General features: G+C 42.5%; 2 protein-coding genes across 4 annotated transcripts in view; one reads left to right on the top strand and one right to left on the bottom strand.

Moving 5' to 3' along the window:
- LOC105479633 (family with sequence similarity 13 member A) overlaps positions 1–19,278 on the bottom strand; it is a 377,790-nt gene extending 358,512 nt beyond the window's left edge. The window contains exon 1 of one of the 3 annotated variants that reach the window (XM_011737705.3): positions 18,978–19,278. Coding sequence is in view for 1 of the 3 variants with exons in the window: in XM_011737712.3 (XP_011736014.2) it covers positions 18,978–18,987 (10 nt within the window). In the remaining 2 variants the exon portion in view is untranslated. The remainder of the gene's footprint in view (positions 1–18,977) is intronic. The other 2 variants (XM_011737709.3, XM_011737712.3) reach the window with 2 other exon arrangements.
- Positions 19,279–20,425: 1,147 nt separating this feature from the next.
- On the top strand, positions 20,426–22,870 carry LOC105479628 (tigger transposable element derived 2). The gene has a single exon (XM_011737696.2). It carries the CDS (start codon positions 20,934–20,936, stop codon positions 22,509–22,511), a length of 1,578 nt encoding a protein of 525 aa, XP_011735998.1. The 5' UTR covers positions 20,426–20,933; the 3' UTR covers positions 22,512–22,870.
- The last annotated feature ends 828 nt before the right edge of the window (positions 22,871–23,698 follow it).

Raw genomic sequence — 23,698 nt, 5'->3', positions numbered from 1 at the left:
TGTCTTCTTCTGAGAAGTGTCTGTTCATATTCTTTACCCACTTTTTGATGGGGTTGTTTTTTTCTTATAAATTTAAGTTCTTTGTAGATTCTGGATATTAGCCCTTCATCAGATGGAGAGATTGCAAAAAGTTTCTCCCACTCTCTAGGTTGCCTGTTCACTCTGATGATAGATTGTCTGGCTGTGCAGAAGCTCTTTAGTTTAATTAGATCCCATGTGTCATTTCTGCCTTTTGTTGCCATTGCTTTTGGTGTTTTAGTCATGAAGTCTTTGCCCATGCCTATATCCTGAATGGTATTCCCTAGGTTTTCTTCAAGGTTTTTTATGGTTTTAGGACTTATGTTTAAGTCTTTAATCAATCTTGAGTTAATTTTTGTATAAAGTCCAAGAAAGGGGTCCATTTCAGTTTTTCTGCATATGGCTAGCCAGTTTTCCCAACACCATTTATTAAATAGGAAATCCTTTCCCCATTTCTTCTTTTTGGCAGGTTTCTCAAAGATTAGATGGTTGTAGATGTGTTGCATTATTTTTGAGGCCTCTGTTCTGTTCCAGTGGTTTATATATTTGTTTTGGTACTGGTGTCATTCTGTGTTGGTTACTGTAGCCTTGGAGTATAGTTTGAAGTCAGGTAGCATGATGCCTCCAGCTTTGTTCTTTTTGCTTTGGATTGTCTTGGCTACAAGGGCTCTTTTTTGGTTCCATATGAAATTTAAAGTAGTTTTTTCCAATTCTGTGAAGAAAGTCAGTAGTAGCTTGATGGGGATAGCATCAAATGTATAAATTACTTTGGGCAGTATGGCCATTTTCACGATATTGATTCTTTGTATCCATGAGGATAGAATGTTTTCCGTTTGTTTATGAACTCTCTTATTTCCTTGAGCAGTGGTTTGTAGTTCTCCTTGAAGAGGTCCTTCATATCCCTTGTAGGTTGTATTCCTAGGTATTTTATTCTCTTGGTAGCAATTGTGAATAGGAGTTCACTCATGATTTGGCTCTCTGTTTGTCTGTTATTGGTGTATAGGAATGCTTATGATTTCTGCACATTGATTTTATATCCTGAGACTTTGCTGAAGTTGCTTATCAGTTTAGGGAGATTTTGGGCTGAGACAATTGGGTTTTCTAAATATACCATCATGTCATCTGCAAACAGGGACAATTTGACTTCCTCTCTTCCTATTTGAATGCTCTTTATTGCTTTCTCTTGCCTGATTGCCCTGGCCAGAACTGCCAATCCTATGGTGAATAGGAGCAGTGAGAGAGGACATCCCTGTCTTGCGCCAGTTTTCAAAGGGAATGCTTCCAGCTTTTGACTGTATGATATCGTCTGTGGGTTTGTCATAAATAGCTCTCATTATTTTGAGATATGTTCCATCAATACCTAGCTTATTGAGAGTTTTTAGCATGAAGGGGTGTTGAATTCTATCGAAGGCCTTTTCTGCATCTATTAAGATAATCACAGGGTTTTTGTCTTTGGTTCTGTTTATGTGATGGATTACGTTTATTGATTTGCATATGTTGAACCAGCCTCGCATCCCTGGGATGAAACCAACTTGATCGTGGTGGAAAAGCTTTTTGATGTGCTGTTGGATTCGGTTTGCCAGTATTTTATTGAGGATTCTCACATTGATGTTCATCAGGGATATTGGCCTGAAAGTTTCTTTTTTGTTGTTGTGTCTCTGCCAGGTTTTGGTAGATCGGAGCTGCTCTTATTCGGTTATGCTGGAAGAACTTCCCAAAGACAGGTTTTAAATCCATGCTTCTCTGACTGAAATCTGTGTATGTTAAGAAGCTTACAAGATTTTGGTTTTGTTTTTTACTTTCTGAAAAGGAGTTTTGAATTTTTTAAATGCATTAAATTAGTATCAGTAAATCCCTCTCTTTGGAACAGATCTGACTTCCAATTATGATTAGGCTTAGAGTAATGATGAACAATGAACATTATTGTCAATTGCAATTGGGGACCAATATCCCAACTGACAAAAAGCATTATATACACACATAATATTAGTAATAGAAGTGTCCTCAAGAGTTAGTTTTTTTTTTAATATTAAAAATCAAGGACTTTTACATGATTTTCTTAGTTAATCAACATGAAAAAAAGTTAGTATATAAATACATTATTTCCATTTTATGATGAAACACATTTGAAACTCATAGAAATCAAATCACACAGCTGGAAAGAGGTACAACCAGAATAGAACAGAAACACAATAGTGCAGTTATTTATTCATTTAACTTCAAATATTTATTAAGAGCATCCCATGTGCCATAGACTGCTGCACACATTATGCTCCTCTCTAGTGGATTTTTCAATAAATAAAACATAATCCTAAAGCCTTAAAACTCATATGATTTATAATATGCTAGGATATCGGGACTGTCAGGAAAGATGGAGAGGGCATTGCTTTGGGACTCTTGTGCGTTCATGCGCCAGCTATTGAGGCTCAGGACCCGATATCCCAAAATATGGTGCTCTGACTTGCTGAAGAGAAAGCCTCAAGATCTCTCTGATCATTCCCTCCCACTTTCATTCTCCCAATCCTCTGTCTCTCCCAAAGCACCCGACGGAGTCCCTGAAGTTCCCTTATCTGCCCAAAGTCCACATCTTCCAAAGAAGAAAACAATCACCTCTAGTCCCTTCCCTGAGTTTTTATTAACTAAGCTCATACTCTGGGAAGAAAGACTGAAGTCTAACTACCTGGACAGATTTTTGTCACAGACCACTGTCTCTTCTGTGGCCCCCAAAGACTTTGTCCCAAACCAGTATATGTTCTTCAAGCCCATAATTCCCCTAAAATTCAATTCCTCTAAAAATCATTTACTACTCACCTCAAATCATCCACACTTCCTCCCTCTCTCTTTCCCCTAATAAGGGTATATAACCACCTGTACCCCATTGTGTGTGAGGTTATCATTCTCCCCCTTAGCATGTTAATAAATTTGTATGCCATTTCACCTATTAATCTGCCTTTTGTCCGCTGACTTTCAGCAAACCTTCAGAGGGTAAAGGGAAAGTTTTCCCCTTGTCTCTACACAGTTAACTGCTTAATAACAATGTTTCATATTACTATCGTTACAACAACAGTTCAATTATTATTTATGGACATAAACTGCTGCTAAATCATTGTTTTATAATATAACAATGTTTGTTCCTCTTCATTGGGTTACAGCAAAATTCCTAATGGCGAAGCAATTACCTACTTCCGTTTGCGATAAATCAATTTCCTAGTCACTTACATCAAGGAGTATCAAACTATACAAAGGGGAGGAAATCTTTCAGCTCAAAAAAAAAAAAAGGGGGTCGGGTGCAGTGGCTCATGCCTGTAATCCTGGCACTTTGGGAGGCCAAGGTAGGTGGATTGCTTCAGCCCAGGAGTTCAAGACCAGCCTAGGTAATATGGCAAAATCTCGTTTCTACAAAAATTAGCTGAGTGTGGGGATGCACACCTGTGGTCCTACCCACTCAGAAAGCTGAGGCGGGAGGATTACCTGAGCCTGGGAGGTTGAGGCTGCAGTGAGCCAAGACTGTGCCACTGCACTCCAGCCTGGGTGACACAGCAAGATCCTGTCTCAAAAAAAAAAAAAAAAAAAAAAAATTGGGCACGGTGGTTCACGCCTATAATCCTAGCACTTTTGGAGGCTGAAGTGGGCGGATCACCTGAGATCAGGAGTTCAAGACGAACCTGACCAACATGGAGAAACACCGTCTCTACTAAAAATACAAAATTAGCCGGGATTGGAGGTGCATGCCTGTAATCCCAGTTACTCGGAAGGCTGATGCAGGAGAATCACTTGAACCTGGGAGGTGGAGGTTGCGGTGAGCCAAGATCGTGCCATTGCACTCCAGCCTGGGCGACAAGAGTGAAAACTCCATCTCAAAAAATAAAAATAAAAAAGTTTGGGGAAGGAAAGAAGGAGGGACAGTGGAAGGAAGGAGGGGAGGGAAGTAGGTAGGTAAAGCCCCACTATTGCATGTGAACCATCCATCAGAAAAAAACTACCTAAAAACATTTTGTCACAGTGGCAATGAAAAATGAACTAAAATCACCTATTGATTTAAAAAAAACTCAGAAAAAAAAAAAAACAAGGTTAGCGCAAAACTAACTCCTGTGTTATAGCAGCAGATGTTGTTGTACCAATACGTAAGCCTGTTTTATTTCTTTTTAACACTATGGAAAACTACCAATTAAAATATGAAAAAATTCAAATATAATCAATTTCAAAATGACGAATTTAATAATCCCATAAATCTCTCCTAACCACAGCAATAATGTAATCAGTGTATCAATTTTGGCACACTGCTGATAGGGACTTTCCAAGATTTTAAACAATCCCACTATTATATCCCCAAAGGACACAGAACACAATGTAGAAGATAAAGAAGAAAAAACATAACTTTGTGAATGCTACAAGTTTAAATGTTCAGAGAAAGGGGCTGGGGAAAATACACACATGTAACAGAGCAAGAGGAAAAAATATGGAAATCCAAGAAAAAAAGAGATAGTTAACATCTACTACCACTTTTCAGAATTGAGGCATCAGGGCTTAGGTAAGTTGAGTGATATAATAAATACAAATAATAGGAATGGCAGACCCCGCTCTTCAATTTTTATGATTTTTAAACCTTATGATATAAAGTAGAACAAAGGTAATATGATATATTTCAAACATATTTCCTAAAGAATAACTATCTGAAGACTGTCAATTACATTACATATTTTATATCCATATCATCTACTTCAGATACCTTTAGACAAGCTATAAATCTGCCAAAAACACAGTATACATAATATGCTGTGATTCAGGATTAAAACAGGCAGAAAATGTGCATCTGTTTTGGATTGAGAATTCTTCAAGTAGTTTTGTGAGTCCCCTTTTAATTACAACTCTTTCTCTCTATATATACATACACACATATATATATAAAATGGAATATATATATAATGAAGTATATAATAGAATATATATATAATGGAATATATGTATATATATAGTCTACAATTCATCATGGGTATATAAATTAATCTGGCATTTCTCACTATAGTTGGCTTTTAGCTATCAATATCTCTTTTCAAAGCCGCCGTATCTTAGGAGCTTAAGAAAATGTGAGTACTTCCTTCAGGTTGGAAGATCCAGGAAATAATAAAATCATAGCTAGTCTTAGTGCTTATTATGTGTTGGGCACTCTGCAAAACAATGTATATATACCATTTCAGTTCAGTCTTCAAAACCAAAAAAATAGTATGATCTTCATTCCCATTTTCCATAAGTGAAAGATTTTATATAGCCAGCCCAAGGTTCCATGGCTGGTAGGTGGCAGTCAGAAGTACAAACCAAAGACTGTGTTTCAGGAACCGTAAGGTTTATCACTAAGATGCACTGCTTGTCAAGTCTCTTAATTTTAGTTTACCCTACATGTTTCCAAACAATGGTCAAGATAATTATAATATAAAAAGAGATTCACCATTAAAACATACTTAAAATAGAACTTAATGGATAAGAGAAGAAAAGTAGTAAAAATTCAAGATGAATTAATAGAGCAAGTAAACACAAAACAAAGCACACAGATTTGTAGAAGTCAATTTAAAATGGACATATCTAGTTCTTGTGTCAGACAAAAGAAAGTCAAATTTCATCTGGTCATACTTTTTCATTAAATATAGCCAGACTTTATCAAATAAATCCTGAAATAAAATGATAGAGTACATCATGAGCAGTATCTTCAACATCAGCTGGGCTAAATACAGAGATAATTCTCAGAAGTTTATTTCTTATGCTTCCCCTCTAAGAACCAAAATAGGGAAACAGCAAATTGTAACATTTAACATAGAACTATTACAACCCGAGTAAAAACCGGGTAATGACCTGAAGAGACATTTCTGCAAAAAAAAGACATGTATATATGGTCAATAAGCACATGACATGAAGATCAATAGCATTAGCCACCAGCGAAATGCAAATCAAAACCACAGAGAGATACTACTTCACACCCACTGAGATGGTTATAATAAAAAAGACAGATAATAACAAGTGTTGGTGAGAATGTGGAGAATTTGGAAGCCTCATACATTTTTTGTAAAATAATCTAGCTGCTTTAGAAAATATTTCCTCAGAAGATTAAACAGAGAGTTGCCATATAATCAAGCAATTTTAGTCATAGTTACACACCCAAGAGAAATGAAGACATATGTCCACACAAAAAGTTGTACATGAATGTTCACAGACAAACAGCAGAAACCAAGCAACTGATGAAGGAATAAATAAAATGTGATCTGATCTATCCATATAGTGGAATATTATTCAGCAGTAAAAGAAAATGATATACTGGTTCATGCTATAAAATGATGAACTTGGAAACATGCTAACTGAAGGACATACATGTTTCTGTTTATATAAAATATAAAAAATAGAAACATAAAGTAGGTTAGTGGTTGTCAAAAGTGGAAGCGAGTGTTGGGGACAATGGGGTATTACTGCTAATGGTACAGGATTTGTATGAGTGAAGAAAAGTGGCGAAAAGCTGTCTAAAATTGATTGGAGTTTAAGAAATACTATCATGAAGCATTGAAGGGATTATTTTGAAGGACAAGCATTCAAGCCAGGTGTTAATATAGTTATGGGTCACATAATGACATTTCAGTCAATGACAGACTGTGTATATGATGGTGGTCCCATAAGATTATAATATCATATTTTTACTGTACTTTTTCTATGTTTAAATATATTTAGACACAAAAATACTTAACATTGTGTTACAGCTGCCTACAGGATTTCTACAGTACAGTAGAGGTTCACAGCCCAGAGGCAACAAATTATACCATATAAGTTAGGTGTGGTAGGCTATACCATCTAGGTTTGTATAAGTATACTCTATGACATTCACACAATGATGCAATTGCCTAAAAACACATTTCTCCAAACACATCCCCATCATTAAGCAATAGATGACTGTAATTGTCTCTCTCAAGGATAAGAGAATCTCACTAAGGTAGAATTATGTCTTGATACATGAATTAGGAATAGCTGTAAGCCTAAATGAGTTCATTTATCAAGGATTATTAAACTTTTTGGATCATGAATCCTTTGAGAATGTGTTAATGCTATGAACAAGGTAGGCATGGTATTTACCCTATGAAACCTAAATAATTCTGTAGAATATCAACATTAGAGGAGGACCTGCCATGACTGTGGTGAAACAAGACAAAAACAAGATCACCTCATAATCTCACTTGAATAGAAATTTAACAAGGGGATGGGGGAAAAATACTGTGTAACCACAAAAATAACCAAACATCCCACTCTCCTGGATAACTTCTCTAGTGACAGCTCTGGCCTCTCTCTGTTCCTCTGGCTTCCTAGACAAAAATTTCTCATATACCCAATACTCAAATTGCTTCTGCTTTCTGACAACACCCAGTTGAGAACAAATTCTTTCGTGAACCTTCCCTAAAATCACCTTAGCTAAGCCCAAATCCTACAATAAGCCTCTCTTGACTCTCTCTTAATGAGATATCCATTGTTTTCCAAGGTATGACTCTCCCTTGCTAGAGTAGTAAGCCCAATTTTGGCTACAAGTGTGTTCTTGGTAGTATTTGGCTAATGAGAATCACAATATAATATTTATAACACATTACTGCAAAAAGCATGTATAAAAGTACATATATATGTGTGTGTATATATGTGTGTGTGTGTATATATATGTTGTGTGTATATATATATATAGGGCCAGGCACAGCGAATCAGTCCTGAAATCCCAGCACCTTGGGAGGCCAAGGTGGGAGGACTGCTTGAGGCCGGGAGTTCGAGACCAGCCTGGGCAACAAAGCAAGACCCTATCTATACAAAAAATAAAAATTAGCTTGATCTGGTGGTGCACGCCTGTAGTCCTAGCTACTCGGGAGGCTAAGATGGGACTATAGGATAGTTAAACTGATATAAGAAAGGTAATGGAGGCTGGGCATGGTGGCTCATGCCAGTAATCTCAGCACTTTGGGAGAACAAGGCAGGTGGATCACCTGAGGTCAGGAGTTTGAGAACAGCCTGACCAACATGGTGAAACCCCATCTCTACTAAAAATACAAAAATTAGCTGGGCATGGTGGCAGACACCTGTAATCCAAACTACTCAGGAGACTGAGGCAGGAGAATCACTTGAAGCTGGGAAGCAGAGTTTGCAGTAAGCCGAGATCACACCACTGCACTCCAGCCTAGGCAACAAAGGCGAAACTCCATCTCAAAAAAAAAAAAAAAAAAAAAAAGAAAGTAATGGATATACAGTAAAATGTTAAGCATAGTTATGTCTATATGTTGGCATTATTATTTTCCTTTTTGCTTTTCTGTATTTTATCTTGTTCTTCAAAGATTGTGTGCAATTTAATAAGAAGAAAAAAGAGGAGGAAGAAGAAAAACTCCCAAAAGAATATAAGGGAGGAATTTTATATCCAAACAGTTGTTAACCATAAAAGGTTTTCAAACTTTGGCATAATAGAATCACATGGGATGATCACTGAAAGTAAAGATTCCTGGGCTTCATCCCTGGTGTGAGCCCAGGAAATCTATATATTGAACTCCAGGTGATTCCAACTCGCAGGGTTTGAAGAGCAACCTTGATAAATGTGACTCTGAGGACAAAGTAGGACTTGGAAGGATGTACAGATGTATAGAGGAAGGAGAAAGCTTCCCAGGCTAAAGGGCAAGCATGAAAATCTCAAAAATATGAAGCTGCATGTGCTGAGGAGAGGGAGAATGAGTGGTGTGATGCACGACGGGCTCCCAGTTCACCTGACCTTACCAACCTGGGACAGAATTGAGGGCTCCTCTAAAGAATGCTGGAAATTGGGCAGGCTTGGAAAGGTAAGCAGGGTATACAATTTTCATTCACATTTCCTACTCATATTTCTCATGCCACTCAGCCAATTCACTGGTTTCTTCAATTTACATCTAAGTGCTTTTCAGGAAATGAGTCTAACTTTTCTTTAAACATTGCCACCAATAATTTTCACTTCTTTTTTAAACCCCACAAAATCTTTTCTACCCTCCTGGGAATTCATTCTCTTACCTTTGCCTCTGCTCCCAGTCATCTGAAAACCTACCACCCACCAGTCGACCAAGAAACAAAGAAAACAAAACAAAGTTTAAAAGTTCCCCACTGGCCATCTATATGACTCAGGAGTCTCAGAACTCACTATCTTTCAGTATTGTAACTTACCAACTTCTTAAAAATGATCTGGGATTTTCCAGTGAGTAATCAGAACTTTCACTTGTGTGTAGACATTTTCAAGTGGAAAAGTATCCCTACCTTTATGCAAAAGAATATTTTTTAATTTCTATTTTCTATACATATTTTTTATTAAGGCTCATCTATAGTATGAAGTAAAATAATGTTTGAGCTGAAAGAGATGTCAAAGGAAAAGCTTTCATTTTACTGATGAGACCCTTTTCACATCCTGTTTTCCCTAACACAGGGGTCCCCAACACCCAGGCCACAGACCAGTATCGTCTGGTCAGTGGCGTGTTAGGAACTGGACCGCATGGCAGGAGGTGAGTGGCAAGTGGGCAAGTATTACAGCCTGAGCTCCACCTCCTTTCATATGAGCAACAGCACTAGATTCTCCAGAAGCTCGAACCCTATTGTTAACTGCACATGCCAGGGATCTAGTTTTTTGTTTTTGTTTTTGTTTTTTTTTTTTTTGAGACGGAGTCTCGCTCTGTGGCCCAGGCTGGAGTGCAGTGGCCGGATTTCAGCTCACTGCAAGCTCCGCCTCCCAAGTTCACGCCATTCTCCTGCCTCAGCCTCCCGAGTAGCTGGGACTACAGGCGCCCGCCACCTCGCCCGGCTAGTTTTTTTGTATTTTTGTAGTAGAGACGGGGTTTCACCGTGTTAGCCAGGATGGTCTCGATCTCCTGACCTCGTGATCCGCCCGTCTCGGCCTCCCAAAGTGCTGGGATTACAGGCTTGAGCCACCGCGCCCGGCCGCCAGGGATCTAGTTATATGCTCCTTATGAGAATCTAATGCCTGATGATCTAAGGTGGAACAGTTTCATCCGGAAAGCATCCACCACCTCCTCCATTGTGGAAAGTTTGTCCTCCATGAAACCGGTCCCTGGTGCCAAAAAGGTTGGGGACCACTGCCCTAACAGACTCATATCCCTCCACATACTCCAAAAGAAGAATAAATTATATTTTATATTTATAAAATATCCCCTCAATATTTTATGTCCCTTAATGTAGGTGACAGTAAATGGTTTTTATGCAAATCACTGATTTATTATTGGCACTAAATAATTAAGTTACTAAAGGCAAATATTACTCTATATTAAATCAGTTTATTACCCATAGAATAATAGTATTGTAATAAAAAATTTCATGTTTTTTTTTTTTTTTTGAGGCAGGGTCTTACTTTGTCACCCAGCCTGGAGTACGGTGGCATGAACACAGCTCACCACAGCCTAGACTTCCTGGGCCCAAGCAATCCTCCCACCTCAGCACCCCCAGCAGCTCGACTACAGGCATGCACTACCACACCTGGCTAATTTTTGTATTTTTTGTAGAGGCGGGGCTTCGCCTCTTGTTGCCCAGGTCGGTCTGATACTCCTGAGCTCAAGTGATCTGCCCGTTTTGGCCTCCCAAAGTGCTGGGGTTACAGGCGTGAGCCACCACGCTTGGCCCATGTCCTCATTTTAGGTTTATTAGGTATCATAAAACAAAAATCTTCAAGTGAATGAGAATCAATTATAAAGTAAATGGAAACCAAAAACAAAAAAGGAGTCCCTTAAAAACTAAGAATGTAAATCCATCTAGAGATGTCCTATTCTATTACAAAGCTATCTTGCATAAGGAATACTACTAATAATTCAAAGTCCATATAAGGTATTTGTATGTCTGCATTATCTCAGCAGAACAGAAAACTTAGAGCTTATAATGATAAGAAACAATCTAATGTCAGGTGATTTGCAGTAGTTTTCAGAAAATTCTCATTCCAATGAAGCAAATGAACACCATTGCAGACTTGTAGTGCTTTTATGAGTAGAAAGCCATTTTTCTTAGTTAATGTTAAATATTCCATTTTAATAAATAACTTTAATTTTGCAGGAATAAATAATTACAGTACACTTTTTCTTCTTTCCATGTCTTTGACATAAATACTTCTATTGTGATAGCATGGGCAGAGCATGGAGCTTTAAACCCAAACATACCTGGGCTTAAATCCCTGTTCTGCTACCTACATTTGATAGATTCATATACTTTTATAGCCTTTCTTTTTTTTATTTTTTATTTTTTGAGATGGAGTCTCACTCTGTCGCACAGGCTGGAGTGCAGTGTGCAATCTTGGCTCACTGCAACCTCCGCCTCCCAGGTCCAAGCAATTCTCCTGCCTCAGCCTCCTGAGTAGCTGGGACTACAGGTGCATGCCACAACCCCCAGCCTAATTTTCTGTATTTTAGTAAAGACGGGGTTTCACCGTGTTGCCCATGCTGGTCGCAAACTCCTGAGCTCAGGCAGTCTGCCTGCCTCGGCCTCCCAAAGTGCTGGGATTACAGGTTCACGCGAGCCACCACACCCGGCCTAGCCTTTATTTTCTTGTACATAAAACATAGGTAACGTCTACCTCATAGTGCTGTTATAAGGATTAAGAGAGTCGCACATATGTAGAAAAAAGAGACATATGGGTGACAGAACTCCCCAATGACTGAAATGCCTTTTCATTAGAGATAAACCACAGTGAATGGTAAGGGAAGTCAGAAAAGAAATAAAAGAATACAAAATTGCTCTGCATAATGAAGTAAAAAAAAAAATCTTGAGTGTTCACAAGCAGGTGAGAAGGAAAAAAAGAGAAAAGAAGGGACCCTGAGATAGAAAAATGTTGGCGAAAGAAAGAAAAGAATGGCATAGCAAGATGGAAGGATGCTGTGACCCAAAGAGAAGAACTGACAATAGGAAGTTCCCTGTGGTCAACTGGGCTCTTAATAGAACAAGAATGCTACAGTATAATATGAAATATATTTGGTCTTTTCCCCAGATCCTGCCACACAGCTCCTAAAACCCTTGGGATTTCCTGAATGTTAGGAGTGTCTTCTGACATTTATATCAACCCTCTTTTGATGGTACCTGAGTTTATGCTAATGCAGTGACTTAGGGTGAGGCCCCTAGATAACCTCAGCATTAGGCTGGTTAGCAGAAAGACCAAATGATTAGAAGGCTGGAACTTTCAGCCCCACTCACTGGCCTCTGGGAAGGGGATTGGGCTGGAGATGAAGCTCTGTAAAAACACTTGAACAACAAATCTGATGAGCTTCCAGGTTGAGCACATCCAGTGCAGAGAAGGTGGCAAGCCCAGAGATGGCATGGAAGCTCCATGCCTCCCACCCCCTCATACCTTGCCCTATACATCTTTTCCTTTTGACTGGTCCTGAGTTTTATCCCTTATAATAAACTAGCAAATGCAAGTAACATGTTTCCTTGAGTTCAGTGAGGAGTTGCCCTAGCAAATTAATGGAACACAAGGAAGGGCACCATGGGAATCTCAACTTACAGCTAGTTCTTCAGAAGTACAGGTGGCAACTGTAAGGGAAATGGCTGCTCTGCAGTCAAGAGTAGGCTGAGGTAAACACCTGGTGCTGCATGATACAGCGGGACTGGAGCGCAGGTGCACAATTCCATGCAGTATACAATCACAGTTATGTAACCACGTTATGGGTGGGCTCATCACCCGGCTTTGAGCCACTGTTGTCTGTAATATAACTGCACTGCTAATTCTGTAACAGAGAGCTGGGCCACCTTGCAGGTGGCCAGGAAGCGGCAAGTGCACTTGGGAGCACAGCTACAGGCATGGGGGTGGCAGGCGCTGCAAAGCCGGCAGTGAGACGGGCTATGGTGCAGCTACAGTTGTGGGGGGTGGCTGAGACAAAGGCTGATGGAGAGAGAGAATAAAGCCATATCCCAACTACCTATAGTGCCCTGAGTGTTCATTCAACTACCCTCCACCTATCCACCAACTCCCCTCAGACCCCAGCTCAGGTTGGAACCTGACAATTGGTGTAGTCATCAGGATTCCGAGGTGTGTCCTCAGCCCCCTGTGAGCACGGAGAAGGTGCTGAAACACCTGGAAGCGCACAGCACCGAGAAGGAGCATGCCTTTGCCAGCAGAGTCAGATGGGCGTTTTTGACTGCACTATGGTCAGTGCATGCCCAGTCCCTGCAGGACGCAGCACAGGTAAGGGACTTTCAGATGCAAGCCAAGTGCCTGGAGGGCCGAATACACAGTTTGGAATAAGAATTGGGAACTGCCATAAGTGATGGCTTGAGCCTACCCTCCCGGCTGGACACTCCCGCTTGGTCTGATACTGAGGGGGAAGAACCCCCGCTGTGGGCTCACCCCCATGGTCCACCAAATAGAGCATGAATAGCCACTTGGGCCCAAAAAGCAGGCCCAGGGATCCCCTACCGTGGTGGAGCATGCTTCACATAGTGCCTACACCCCCAGTGATTTGGGGGAGTTAGACAAACAGTGTTGGCACCGACTGGGGGAGCCCCTACCCACCTGGGAAGTGCTGGTAACTTTGTGGAGGCAATTGACTCCAAAGCAGCAGTTCCGGAAATGCCCACCCAGACGCTCTGGCTCAAGGACTACTTACAGACAGGCAGAGGTATACAGCCTTTTGTGTTTGATTAGGGAGCTGGCTGAGATGCCTGGCTTGGAGGGACACCAGATGACCAGAGGCTACATGTGGAATTAGCAATCCACTGGTCCCCCACCAATGTACAGCAGGTTGGCACAGATTGTAGTCTTGTCTACGGGAGCCCAGATAAGTTTCCGGGTAAAGCTGCATACATAAATGGCTATGGAGACTGGTCAGTGAAAGTGAAACCTGTATCTTTGCACCTTGGCATTGGCCACTTGGCTCCCTGTTTATACTGTGTATATCTCTCCCATACCTGAATATATTCTGGGGGTGGATATTTTACACTGCTTGGCAGCTGTGCCATCTATCACAGATTTGATGGACCACTTGACAATGGAATTGGGACAGTACCACTACGTGGTGGACTTGACCAATGTATTCTTCTCAATTGACATTGCTCTAGAGAGTCAGGAACAGTTCACCTTCACATGGGAAGGATGACAATGGACTTTCACAGTGCTGCTCCAGGACTATGTGCGTAGCCCCACCAATATGTCACGGCCTCGTTGTCACAGATTTAGCCACCTGGAAATGTCCAAAGAGAGTTCCCTATTCCATTATATTGATGATATTATGCTAACCTCTGATTATCTTACAGATTTAGAAGTGGCAGCACCTCTCTTGCAACATTTGGCAGCATGCGGCTGGTCGGTCAATGAATCCAAGATCCCAGGGCCTAGATTGATTGCCAAATTCTTAAGAGTTATCTGGTCGGGTAAGACGAAAGCCATATCAGATGCCATCATAGACAAAATTCAGGCATATCCCTGGCCCACCACTGTGAGGCAGCTGCAGACTTTTATGGGCCTCTTGGGGTACTGGCGGGCATTTGTGCCCCATTTGGCTCAGATGATAAAACTGTTGTATTGGCTGACAAAAAAGGGGGTTACCTGGGATTGGGATAAAGAGGTTGACACAGCCTTTCTGGCAGCCAAGCAGGCTATTCAGCAGCAAGTGCAGGCCCTACAAGTGATTAACCACGGATGCCCATTTGAACTCAAGGTGCATGTGACCACAGATGATTCTGGCTGGGGCCTATGTCAGCGCATGGACTGCTTTAGAATGCCAGGAGGCTTTTGGTTCAACTGTGGAAGGGAGCTGAGCTCCAGTATTCATTGACAGAGAAGCAGTTAGCAGCTGCATATGCCACCCTTCAGGCTTATGAGAGTGTGACAGGATGGACTACAGTCATCATGCAAACGACTTACCCAATAGTGGGGTGGATATGTTCATGGGTAATGACTCCCCGGACTGGGATGGCACAGACATCCACTTTAGCAAAGTGGGGTGTCTACTTAGAACAGCGGAGTCCTCTAAGCATAAGCCCCTTAGCAGCAGAACTGCAAGAAGTCTTGGGACCTGCAGTTCTGATGCAATATAAGGCTATGGGTCAGCCTGAGGTACCCCTAAACCCTGAGCCATCACTGTTTAAAGAGGGGCACCCCACCCTATCCCCCATGGGGCATGATATATAGATGGACCCAGCTGGGGTGCCATTGCCGCCTGGACCGCTGTCATGCGTGGTTCAGCCTAGTACTGACACCATATGGTTTGATACCAGATGTGGACAAAGTACTCAATGGGCCAAACTCAGGACAATATGAATGGTGATCACCAAAGAGATGACACCTATGATAATCTGCACTGATAGCTGAGCAGTTTATTAAGGCTTAACCTTGTGGTTAACTACTTGGAAGTTACAGAATTGGCTAGTTGGTCACTGGACCATTTGGGGCGGGGCCATGTGGCAAGACCTATGGGAGAAAGGATGACCTCCTCCAACCAGGTATTGTGACAAATGGTAATTTGTTGTTGCCTGTCTCAATGTCCCCAAAGGTAGGGGAACAAAGACCTGGTTTTGGCCATGGACCCTCCAAGACACCCACTGCAGATGGATGGCCATTGTAGCCCCATGGAGGGAGGACTTGGGAATTTAATGTATGGCCTCTCATATGGTTTGGCTGTGTCCCCACCCAAATCTCAACTTGAATTGTACCTCTCAGAATTCCCATGTGTTGTGGGAGGGACCCAGGGGAAGGTAATTATATCATGGGGGCAAGTCCTTTCCGAGCTATTCTCATGATAGTGAGTAAGTCTCACGAGATGGGCTTATCGGGGTTTCTGCTTTTGCTTCTTCCTCATTTTCTCTTGCTGCCACTATGTAAGAAGTGCCTTTCACCTCCTACTACGATTCTGAGGCCTCGCCAGCCATGTGGAACTATAAGTCCAATTAAACCTCTTTTTCTTCCCAGTCTCGGGTATGTCTTTATCAGCAGCATGAAAACAGACTAATATAGCCTCTGTGATTGATGATTTGTAGGGGAATGGCTAAGAAAGGAACCCTCGTCCAGGGCATATATGTACTGCTGCTGTGGCCTATGGGTCCAGAGTGCTGCCCTATGGACACATTTCTCCACTAAGAGGACTCCCATGGCCTAGGGGATGGAGTGTAAGGTAAATAGCTGCACTGCAGAAAAGAATTGGTGGAGGTAAACGTCTAGTGCTGCATGACACAGTGGGACCGGAGTGCAGGTGCACAATCCCGTGCATTACATAAACACAGTTATGTAACCACATTATGGGTGGGCTCATCACCTGGCTTTGAGCCACTATTATCTGTGAGTAATATAATTGCACTGCTAACTCTGTAAGAGAGAGCTGGGCCACCTTGCAGGTGACTGGGAGGGGAGCCAGGAAGCAGCAAGCACACTGGGGAGCTCAGCTACAGGTGTGGGGGTAGCAGGAGCAGTGGAGCCAGCGCTGAGAGGGGCTGCAGCTGGAGCAGGTGGCCAAAACAAAGGCTGACAGAGAGAGAGAGAGAGAGAGAGAGAGAGAGAGAGAGAGAGAGAATAAAGCTGTATCTCAACTGCTTACAGTCCCCCAAGTGTTCTTTCAACTACCCACCACCCATCCACCAACTCCCCTCAGACCCCAGCTGGGGTTGGAACCTAACAACAACCTACTACTTGCAATTGGCATTTGAAGTTGGGGGGACACTCCAGGCAGATGGTATCAGAATTGAAATGAATTATAGGATACCCAGCTGTGTCCAGTGGAGAACTGCTTGGAGTGTGCTGTGTTGGGCTTATAGTAGATGAGAAAGAGTAAGTTGCCTTAGGTGCCCAACATTCTCATTTTTTTTTTGTACCTACATTTTTAAGAAATAGGCTTTATTTTTTAGAACAGTTTTAGGTTCACAGCAAAATTCCACAGAAGATAGGGAGATTTCCCATATACTCCTTGCCCCCACACATCCATAACCTCCCCATTATCAATATTGCCCACCAGAGTGGAACATCAGTTGCAATTGATGAACCTACCTTGAAACATTTTTATCACAGAGTCCATAGTTTCCATTAGGGTTCACTCTTGGTGTTGTACATTCTGTGCATCTGAACAAATGTTTAATGACATGTGCCCACCACTATAGTTGTACAGAGTAGTTTCACCACCTTAAGAATCTATTATTGACCAGGCAGGATGGCACATGCCTGTAATCCCAGCACTTTGGAAGGCCAAGGTGGGAGGATCACTTGAGCCCAGGGGTTTGAGACCAGCTCTGGCAACATAGCAAGACCTCATCTCTACAAAAAAATACAAAAATTACCTGGGCATGGTGGCACACACCTGTAGCCTATAGTCTTGGCTACTCAGAAGGCTGAAGCAGGAGGATTGCTTGAGCCTAGGTGGTTGAGGCTGCAGTGAGCCCAAGCCACGGTCATACCACTGCACTCTAGCCTTGGCAACAGAAGGAAACCCTGTCTCAAAAATACACATATATATATATACACACACACATATATTCTTATGTATGTACATATGTGTATATACATATATATACACATGTTCTTAACATTTTAAGTCCTCTCCCCCTTGTGCTGTAATGTCTGTCATAACTAGCCACCCCTTCCCCAACAAAAGGAGAAAGTTTACCCAATAAAACTGTTTTGTGTAAAGACACAATTGCCTTGAGTAAAATCTTATTAAGTCGACTAAATACAATTGCCTTGAGTCAAGCGGTGTTTTGAGAAAATCAAGAAATGTGGGTTGTATCCAGATTTGAACTTACACAAGGTGATAAAAAGGGAAGAGCTGTAAGACATAAAACAGCAAAGTGGAGAATCCAGGAGGAACAGATAAAAATGCAAGTGGTATCTGGAAGAAAATTAAATCCTAGAGATACTGTGGAAAAGAGAGGAAGAGTAAGAGGCAGGATTCCTTTGTACTTAAATATCCTGGGACAGAGCAACTCCAGCAGACTTGGGGGTGAGGGGGAAAGGCAGGCAGCTGACATCTGGTTACAGGCTGCCTCATTTCCACATGGGTGGCAGTAAAAGTGCTGTTCTAGCAGTGTTTCATGCTTTTCACAGGTATAAGGGAAAACAAGAATTTTTTTTTAAGTTATATAAAACTACCATGAAGTAAGTTATACTCTACCCAAAATAGGAAACCAGGATTTCCAGAAAGGGACTGACTTGTTGGAAGCCAAATGGAGGGCACGGAGGAGGGGAGGTCTAAAAGCAGGTATTCTCCAAAAGCCACTTACAACCTCACAACATAACTAGATCAAAGAATTTCTGTCATGCCAGATAGTGGAAGGCTGCTATGTTGAGAAAGGCAATTGAGCGGTTCTGGCGGCGGAGTCAAACAGAAGGCTTGGAATCAACATCTGTTTTCTACAGTATGCTCGCTTTGATTTCCATCTCCAAGTTTCTGAAATTCCAGAAACAGTATATGGCCTTGTCAAAGAAATGACGAATTACTATGTTACTTTGTGTTAACGAAAAGGTTACATTTATGTTCATATGGAAGAGATGCTTCGCTGAAGAACTTTCAATTTTTCAAACTGTGACACGCACACACAAGACGGAAAGGGAGGCAGCCTGACCGCGTTTCCCAGGAAACAGGTGCTGCAAGGTGGAGTTGCACCGCTCCCTCCTCCGGGAAGGCGGTGACCCTTCCGTAAGTGTCTCCGTTGGAAACAAATAAAGGGAATCTCGGTCAAAGCGCAATTCCCTGATTCCACTTGAGAAGCCCCGGGCGTCAAGGCGTGGCAGGAAATTTACCATGACGCCTCCCACAGGCTCCCGCGTCTCCCAGGTGCTGTCGATTTTGCAAAGGGTCCGTCTCTAGAGCGACTGTGACGAGTTCCGGAGCATCAGCACCAGGGAGCGCTGACCCGACACTCAGCTCAACCGCCGCCCGCCGCGCCTCGGCACCCTGGGCTTGTCTGGTTGGGTGTTGCCGAGTGAACGCCCCAGCTCCTACCCCGAACCCACGTCCCCCGGCTCCTACCGTGCCTCATGATCCTCGCTTGGGCTAGCACTTTCCACGCGCGCTGACGCTGGGCTCCAACACCCGGACCGCCTCCGCACAGCGGCGCGGCTGCTGTTTGTAAACACGCCCCACGTGTGCTCCCCCTGCCCCATTCGCAGCTCGCTCCTGGCACGCAAGGATCCTCCGCTTTCCCACCCAGCCCTCTGGGGGAGAGATTTTAAAATTGCCCCTCCGGGAGAGAAGAGCCTGGTACGCAGACCCGGGCCACTGGGAAAAGCGCCAGGACAAGGCGAGCGTGTGCCGCCCCCTGCCGGCCAGGGAGGCAGTCCGGCCCGGAACGGCCAGGCGGTGAGTGGAACCCACGCGGCGCCCAGAGACGCGCCCCTGCGGGCCCCGCCCCTCCCGCTTGCTCGCCAGCGTCCCCCCCCCCCCGGGCCGCGTGCGCTCACCCGCGCAGGCCCCGCCCCCTCGCCGGCACAACGTTCTGCGGGGGCGCGCGCGTGCTCTCTAATCCCCCGCCTTCCGGCTTCGGCAGCGACGCTCGTCTCTCTCCGCTCGTCCCTCGCCGCTGCCGCGCCACCAGTGCCAGCCTCCCTCAGGAGACTCCATTTGCGCTTAGTGTGGTCTGGACGCCGCGCAGGCGGGCGCAGGGTGATGCCCGGGGCCGGCGGACTGGCGTTCCCTGTGCCAAGCGGCCGCCCGCTGGCTGGCTGGCTGCGGCAGTGACACCCAGGTCGCTGGCGTCCAGGCGGAATCCGGGCTCCGTCCGCGGGAGGAAAGACGTCCCGCGCTCTGAAGCTCGCCCAGCGGGGAGAGGCCCTCGCTAACACGGCTTCTCTCTGACCTCTTAATTTCAGGAGGTAGGCTCTTCAGGTCCCTCTCCCTGTCACCCCAGATTATGCCTAAAAGCATTATTTGTCGTATTTAGCTATCACATTGATAGGAGGCGTTAATTTTCTCAACATAGTTGCAGGAGAGATGTGGATAATGCCACAGATCCTGATGTTGAATTGAAAGAAAATGTTTTTGGTATTTTCCTTTAGGTTTCGGAGCCTCCGAGTATCTATACAGCCCCCACAGGAACTGCTTCTGTTGGCCCATCGAGGATCGTCTTTCACCAGGATTATTGTAACATCATCTTCACCGAGCCTTCCACCCCATAGCCTCTACCTGGGGTCCTCATTTCCACGGATGCAGTTTTTTTGATGCTTGCTTTAGTAATGTGACATCACATGTCCACTATCCTCCTTTCCAGCTGCCAAATCCAGTAGGTTTAAGTCGCTTTTAAAGTAGAGAGTTTTCTGCCTGTTCCACTTTCACCTTATTTGCACTGTTCACTTCTTTCGGGGTCATCTTCTCTTGCGTATGATTTCCACAAGCACTCACTTGCGCAACCTATAGCCGAGTCCTTGCCTAGAGAGACAGCATTCCATACAATCCACTGCTTGACAAAGACCGCATAGTCAGCGGGTGAGTTTTCCCATTGTATTTTCCTATATGTCAAGTTTACAAGTCCTCTCTTGACTTAAACTCTTTACTCCCTAGCACATTTCCTAAAATACTTCCACCTGAGATTTAGTGGCTATTTTTGGCAAAGAACATTACCTGCAAGGATGGCAAGAATTGAGTATGCAATAGTACTGTTTTAGAGGCCTTACTAGTACAGCACTGATTGAGTTTCTAACCTCTAGTGTGATGACAATTCATGAAACACCCTAAACCCTAAGTGAGGAGGAAGAAAGAAGGTAAGAGTTAATTGGAGCTAGGCTTTTCTGTAGGAAGTTTGTAAGTTTTAAAATAGCAAGTAGAGAGATTCATGTAGCCCTGGTCAGGAAATTGGTCATTGCACTATCCATCTAGGCCCTAGAAGTGAGAGGAGGAATCTTACGACCTCATTTTCTAGTTGCTTTGTATTCAAATCTTAGTTGTTAATTATCTTGTTCTAGTAATCAGCTAAAATATTAGACACTTAAAATGTTGGGGAAACGCAAGCGTGTGGTGTTGACAATTAAGGACAAGCTTGACATTATTAAGAAACTTGAGGAAGGCATCTCTTTCAAAAAACTTTCTGTGGTGTATGGAATCGGTGAATCCACAGTTCGTGATATTAAAAAGAACAAAGAAAGGATTATAAACTATGCAAACAGTTCAGATCCTACCAGTGGGGTATCCAAACGTAAATCTATGAAGTCATCAACATATGAAGAGCTTGATAGAGTTATGATAGAGTGGTTTAACCAACAGAAAACAGATGGGATTCCAGTGTCCGGAACGATTTGTGCAAAACAAGCCAAGTTCTTTTTTGATGCTTTGGGGATGGAAGGTGATTTTAATGCATCGTCAGGCTGGCTAACTCGATTTAAGCAGCGCCATGGTATTCCAAAGGCTGCTGGTAAAGGAACAAAATTAAAAGGAGATGAAACTGCTGCCAGTGAATTTTGTGGTAGCTTTCAGGAATTTGTTGAAAGAGAGAATCTACAACCAGAGCAAATATATGGTGCTGATCAAACTGGATTGTTCTGGAAATGCCTACCATCAAGGACATTAACTCTTGAAACTGAACAAAGTACTTCTGGGTGTAGGTCAAGCAGAGAGAGAATCATTATTATGTGTTGCGCAAATGCCACAGGTTTACACAAACTTAATCTTTGTGTTGTGGGGAAGGCCAAAAAGCCCCGAGCATTCAAAGGCACTGACCTTTCAAACCTTCCTGTGACATATTACAGTCAAAAAGGTGCATGGATAGAACAGTCTGTTTTCAGACAGTGGTTTGAAAAGTACTTTGTGCCACAGGTACAGAAGCATTTGAAATCCAAGGGACTTTTAGAAAAAGCAGTGCTGCTTTTAGATTTCCCCCCAGCACATCCAAATGAAGAAATGTTGAGTTCAGATGATGGCAGAATAATTGTGAAATATTTGCCACCAAATGTCACAAGTCTGATTCAACCAATGAGCCAGGGAGTTCTAGCCACTGTAAAAAGATACTACCGAGCAGGACTTCTCCAGAAATACATGGATGAAGGAATTGACCCAAAAATATTTTGGAAGAACTTGACGGTGTTGGATGCAATTTATGAAGTGTCAAGAGCTTGGAGCATGGTAAAATCAAGTACCATAACCAAAGCATGGAAAAAACTTTTCCCTGGCAATGAAGAGAATTCAGGTATGAACATTGATGAAGGAGCCATTTTAGCAGCTAATTTAGCAACAGTTTTACAGAACACAGAAGAATGTGAACATGTTGACATTGAGACTATTGATCAGTGGTTCGACTCTCGGAGCAATGACTCAAGCTGTCAGGTGCTGGCTGACAGTGAAAGTGCCGAGGACCAGACCAAGGCTGCTGAGCAAAAGCCTTCCAGTAAGAGTAGAAAAACAGAGCTGAATCCAGAGAAGCATATTAGCCATAAAGCTGCACTTGAATGGACTGAAAATTTACTGGATTATCTTGAACAACAAGACGACATGCTTCTGTCTGATAAATTGGTATTAAGGAAGCTTCGGACCATAATAAGGAAAAAACAGAAGATCCAAAATAACAAAAATCATTAATAAGGCTCTTAAGTGTTTCAGTGTACTTGCATCTTTGTAACTGTCTATCTGCAGTGAAACTTTGCTTGTTTGAAGTCCTGTGGATTCCAAAGCCAAATACATTTTATAAATGATTTTAGGATTAGATGTCAATTTGGATTACTTAAATTACAACTCTTTAATGTTGACTCTAGTCATTGGGCATTGACATGTAACTTGTCTTTCTACTGTTTCTAATATGTATTATGTTAATTAGATCATAAGGTACCTGAGGCCAGGGATCTTGTGTCTGTTGTGCCTGAATTCGGCTTGTCTAATAAAGGCCCATGCACACTATAAGGCACTCAATAAAACTTACATTTTTATGATTTTTCATTGAAGTTGAACTTCCAAATTGAAATATGTTGGGGGTAAGTTTCCATTTCCACAGCTTTTCCACTGCTGAAAATCTTAAGAGTTCAGCAAAAATTGCACTTGAAGTATTTCACTGCGACTGCAGACAACTGAAGGAAAATAGAGCCTTAAATATTGCATTTCTGTACTAGCAGTATTTGGGCAATTAGCAATTCAGATCAGCCATCTCTTGAGAATAGTAAAGGAAGCGAAGTATGATTTAAATGTCCCAGAAAAAGGATTTGCACTTCATTTTTTTTTCCATCTGATAAGAGGGAGAGTTCCTAAATAGTTGTGGAAAGAATCCCATTCCTGTTCCAGGAAAATAGATTTCAGTTCCCAAACTATTGCAATTAGAAGAGGTAAGGGTTACATTTTATCATCTGTCTTTTTGGTTCTTTATAGATGCCAGTAGTTTTTAATAAGCTATTTGACGTTTATGTAACACTTGAAAGCTTACAAAGTATGTATGTCATTTGCTTTCATACAGCATGTTTTGTGAAAACTAATACTGAGAATATAAGTGTACATCTAATTTGTGGAACCAGCACACGAATAGTAGACTAACATAAAGTAGAACATGAAAAGAGGCATTGTAGAGGAGTGCAGCTGTGACCATCGGCAAATTACTTAACCCCCCCATCTGTTAAATACAAGTAATATCTGCCTCAGAGAGTTCTGTGAGGCGTAAATGAGTTGACATATGGATTTTAAATAATAGGGGCTTATAATAGGGCCTCGCTCAGAATAACATTGAGTGTTAGCTGTTACTGCCATTGTGGATATTGAGTTTCAGTAGTATGCTAAACAGATCC

The sequence above is a fragment of the Macaca nemestrina genome, chromosome 3, assembly GCF_043159975.1.
Source record: "Macaca nemestrina isolate mMacNem1 chromosome 3, mMacNem.hap1, whole genome shotgun sequence".
NCBI lineage: Eukaryota > Metazoa > Chordata > Mammalia > Primates > Cercopithecidae > Macaca > Macaca nemestrina.
Note: the sequence above shows the minus strand (reverse complement) of the source record. Positions and strands in the feature narration are given on the sequence as shown.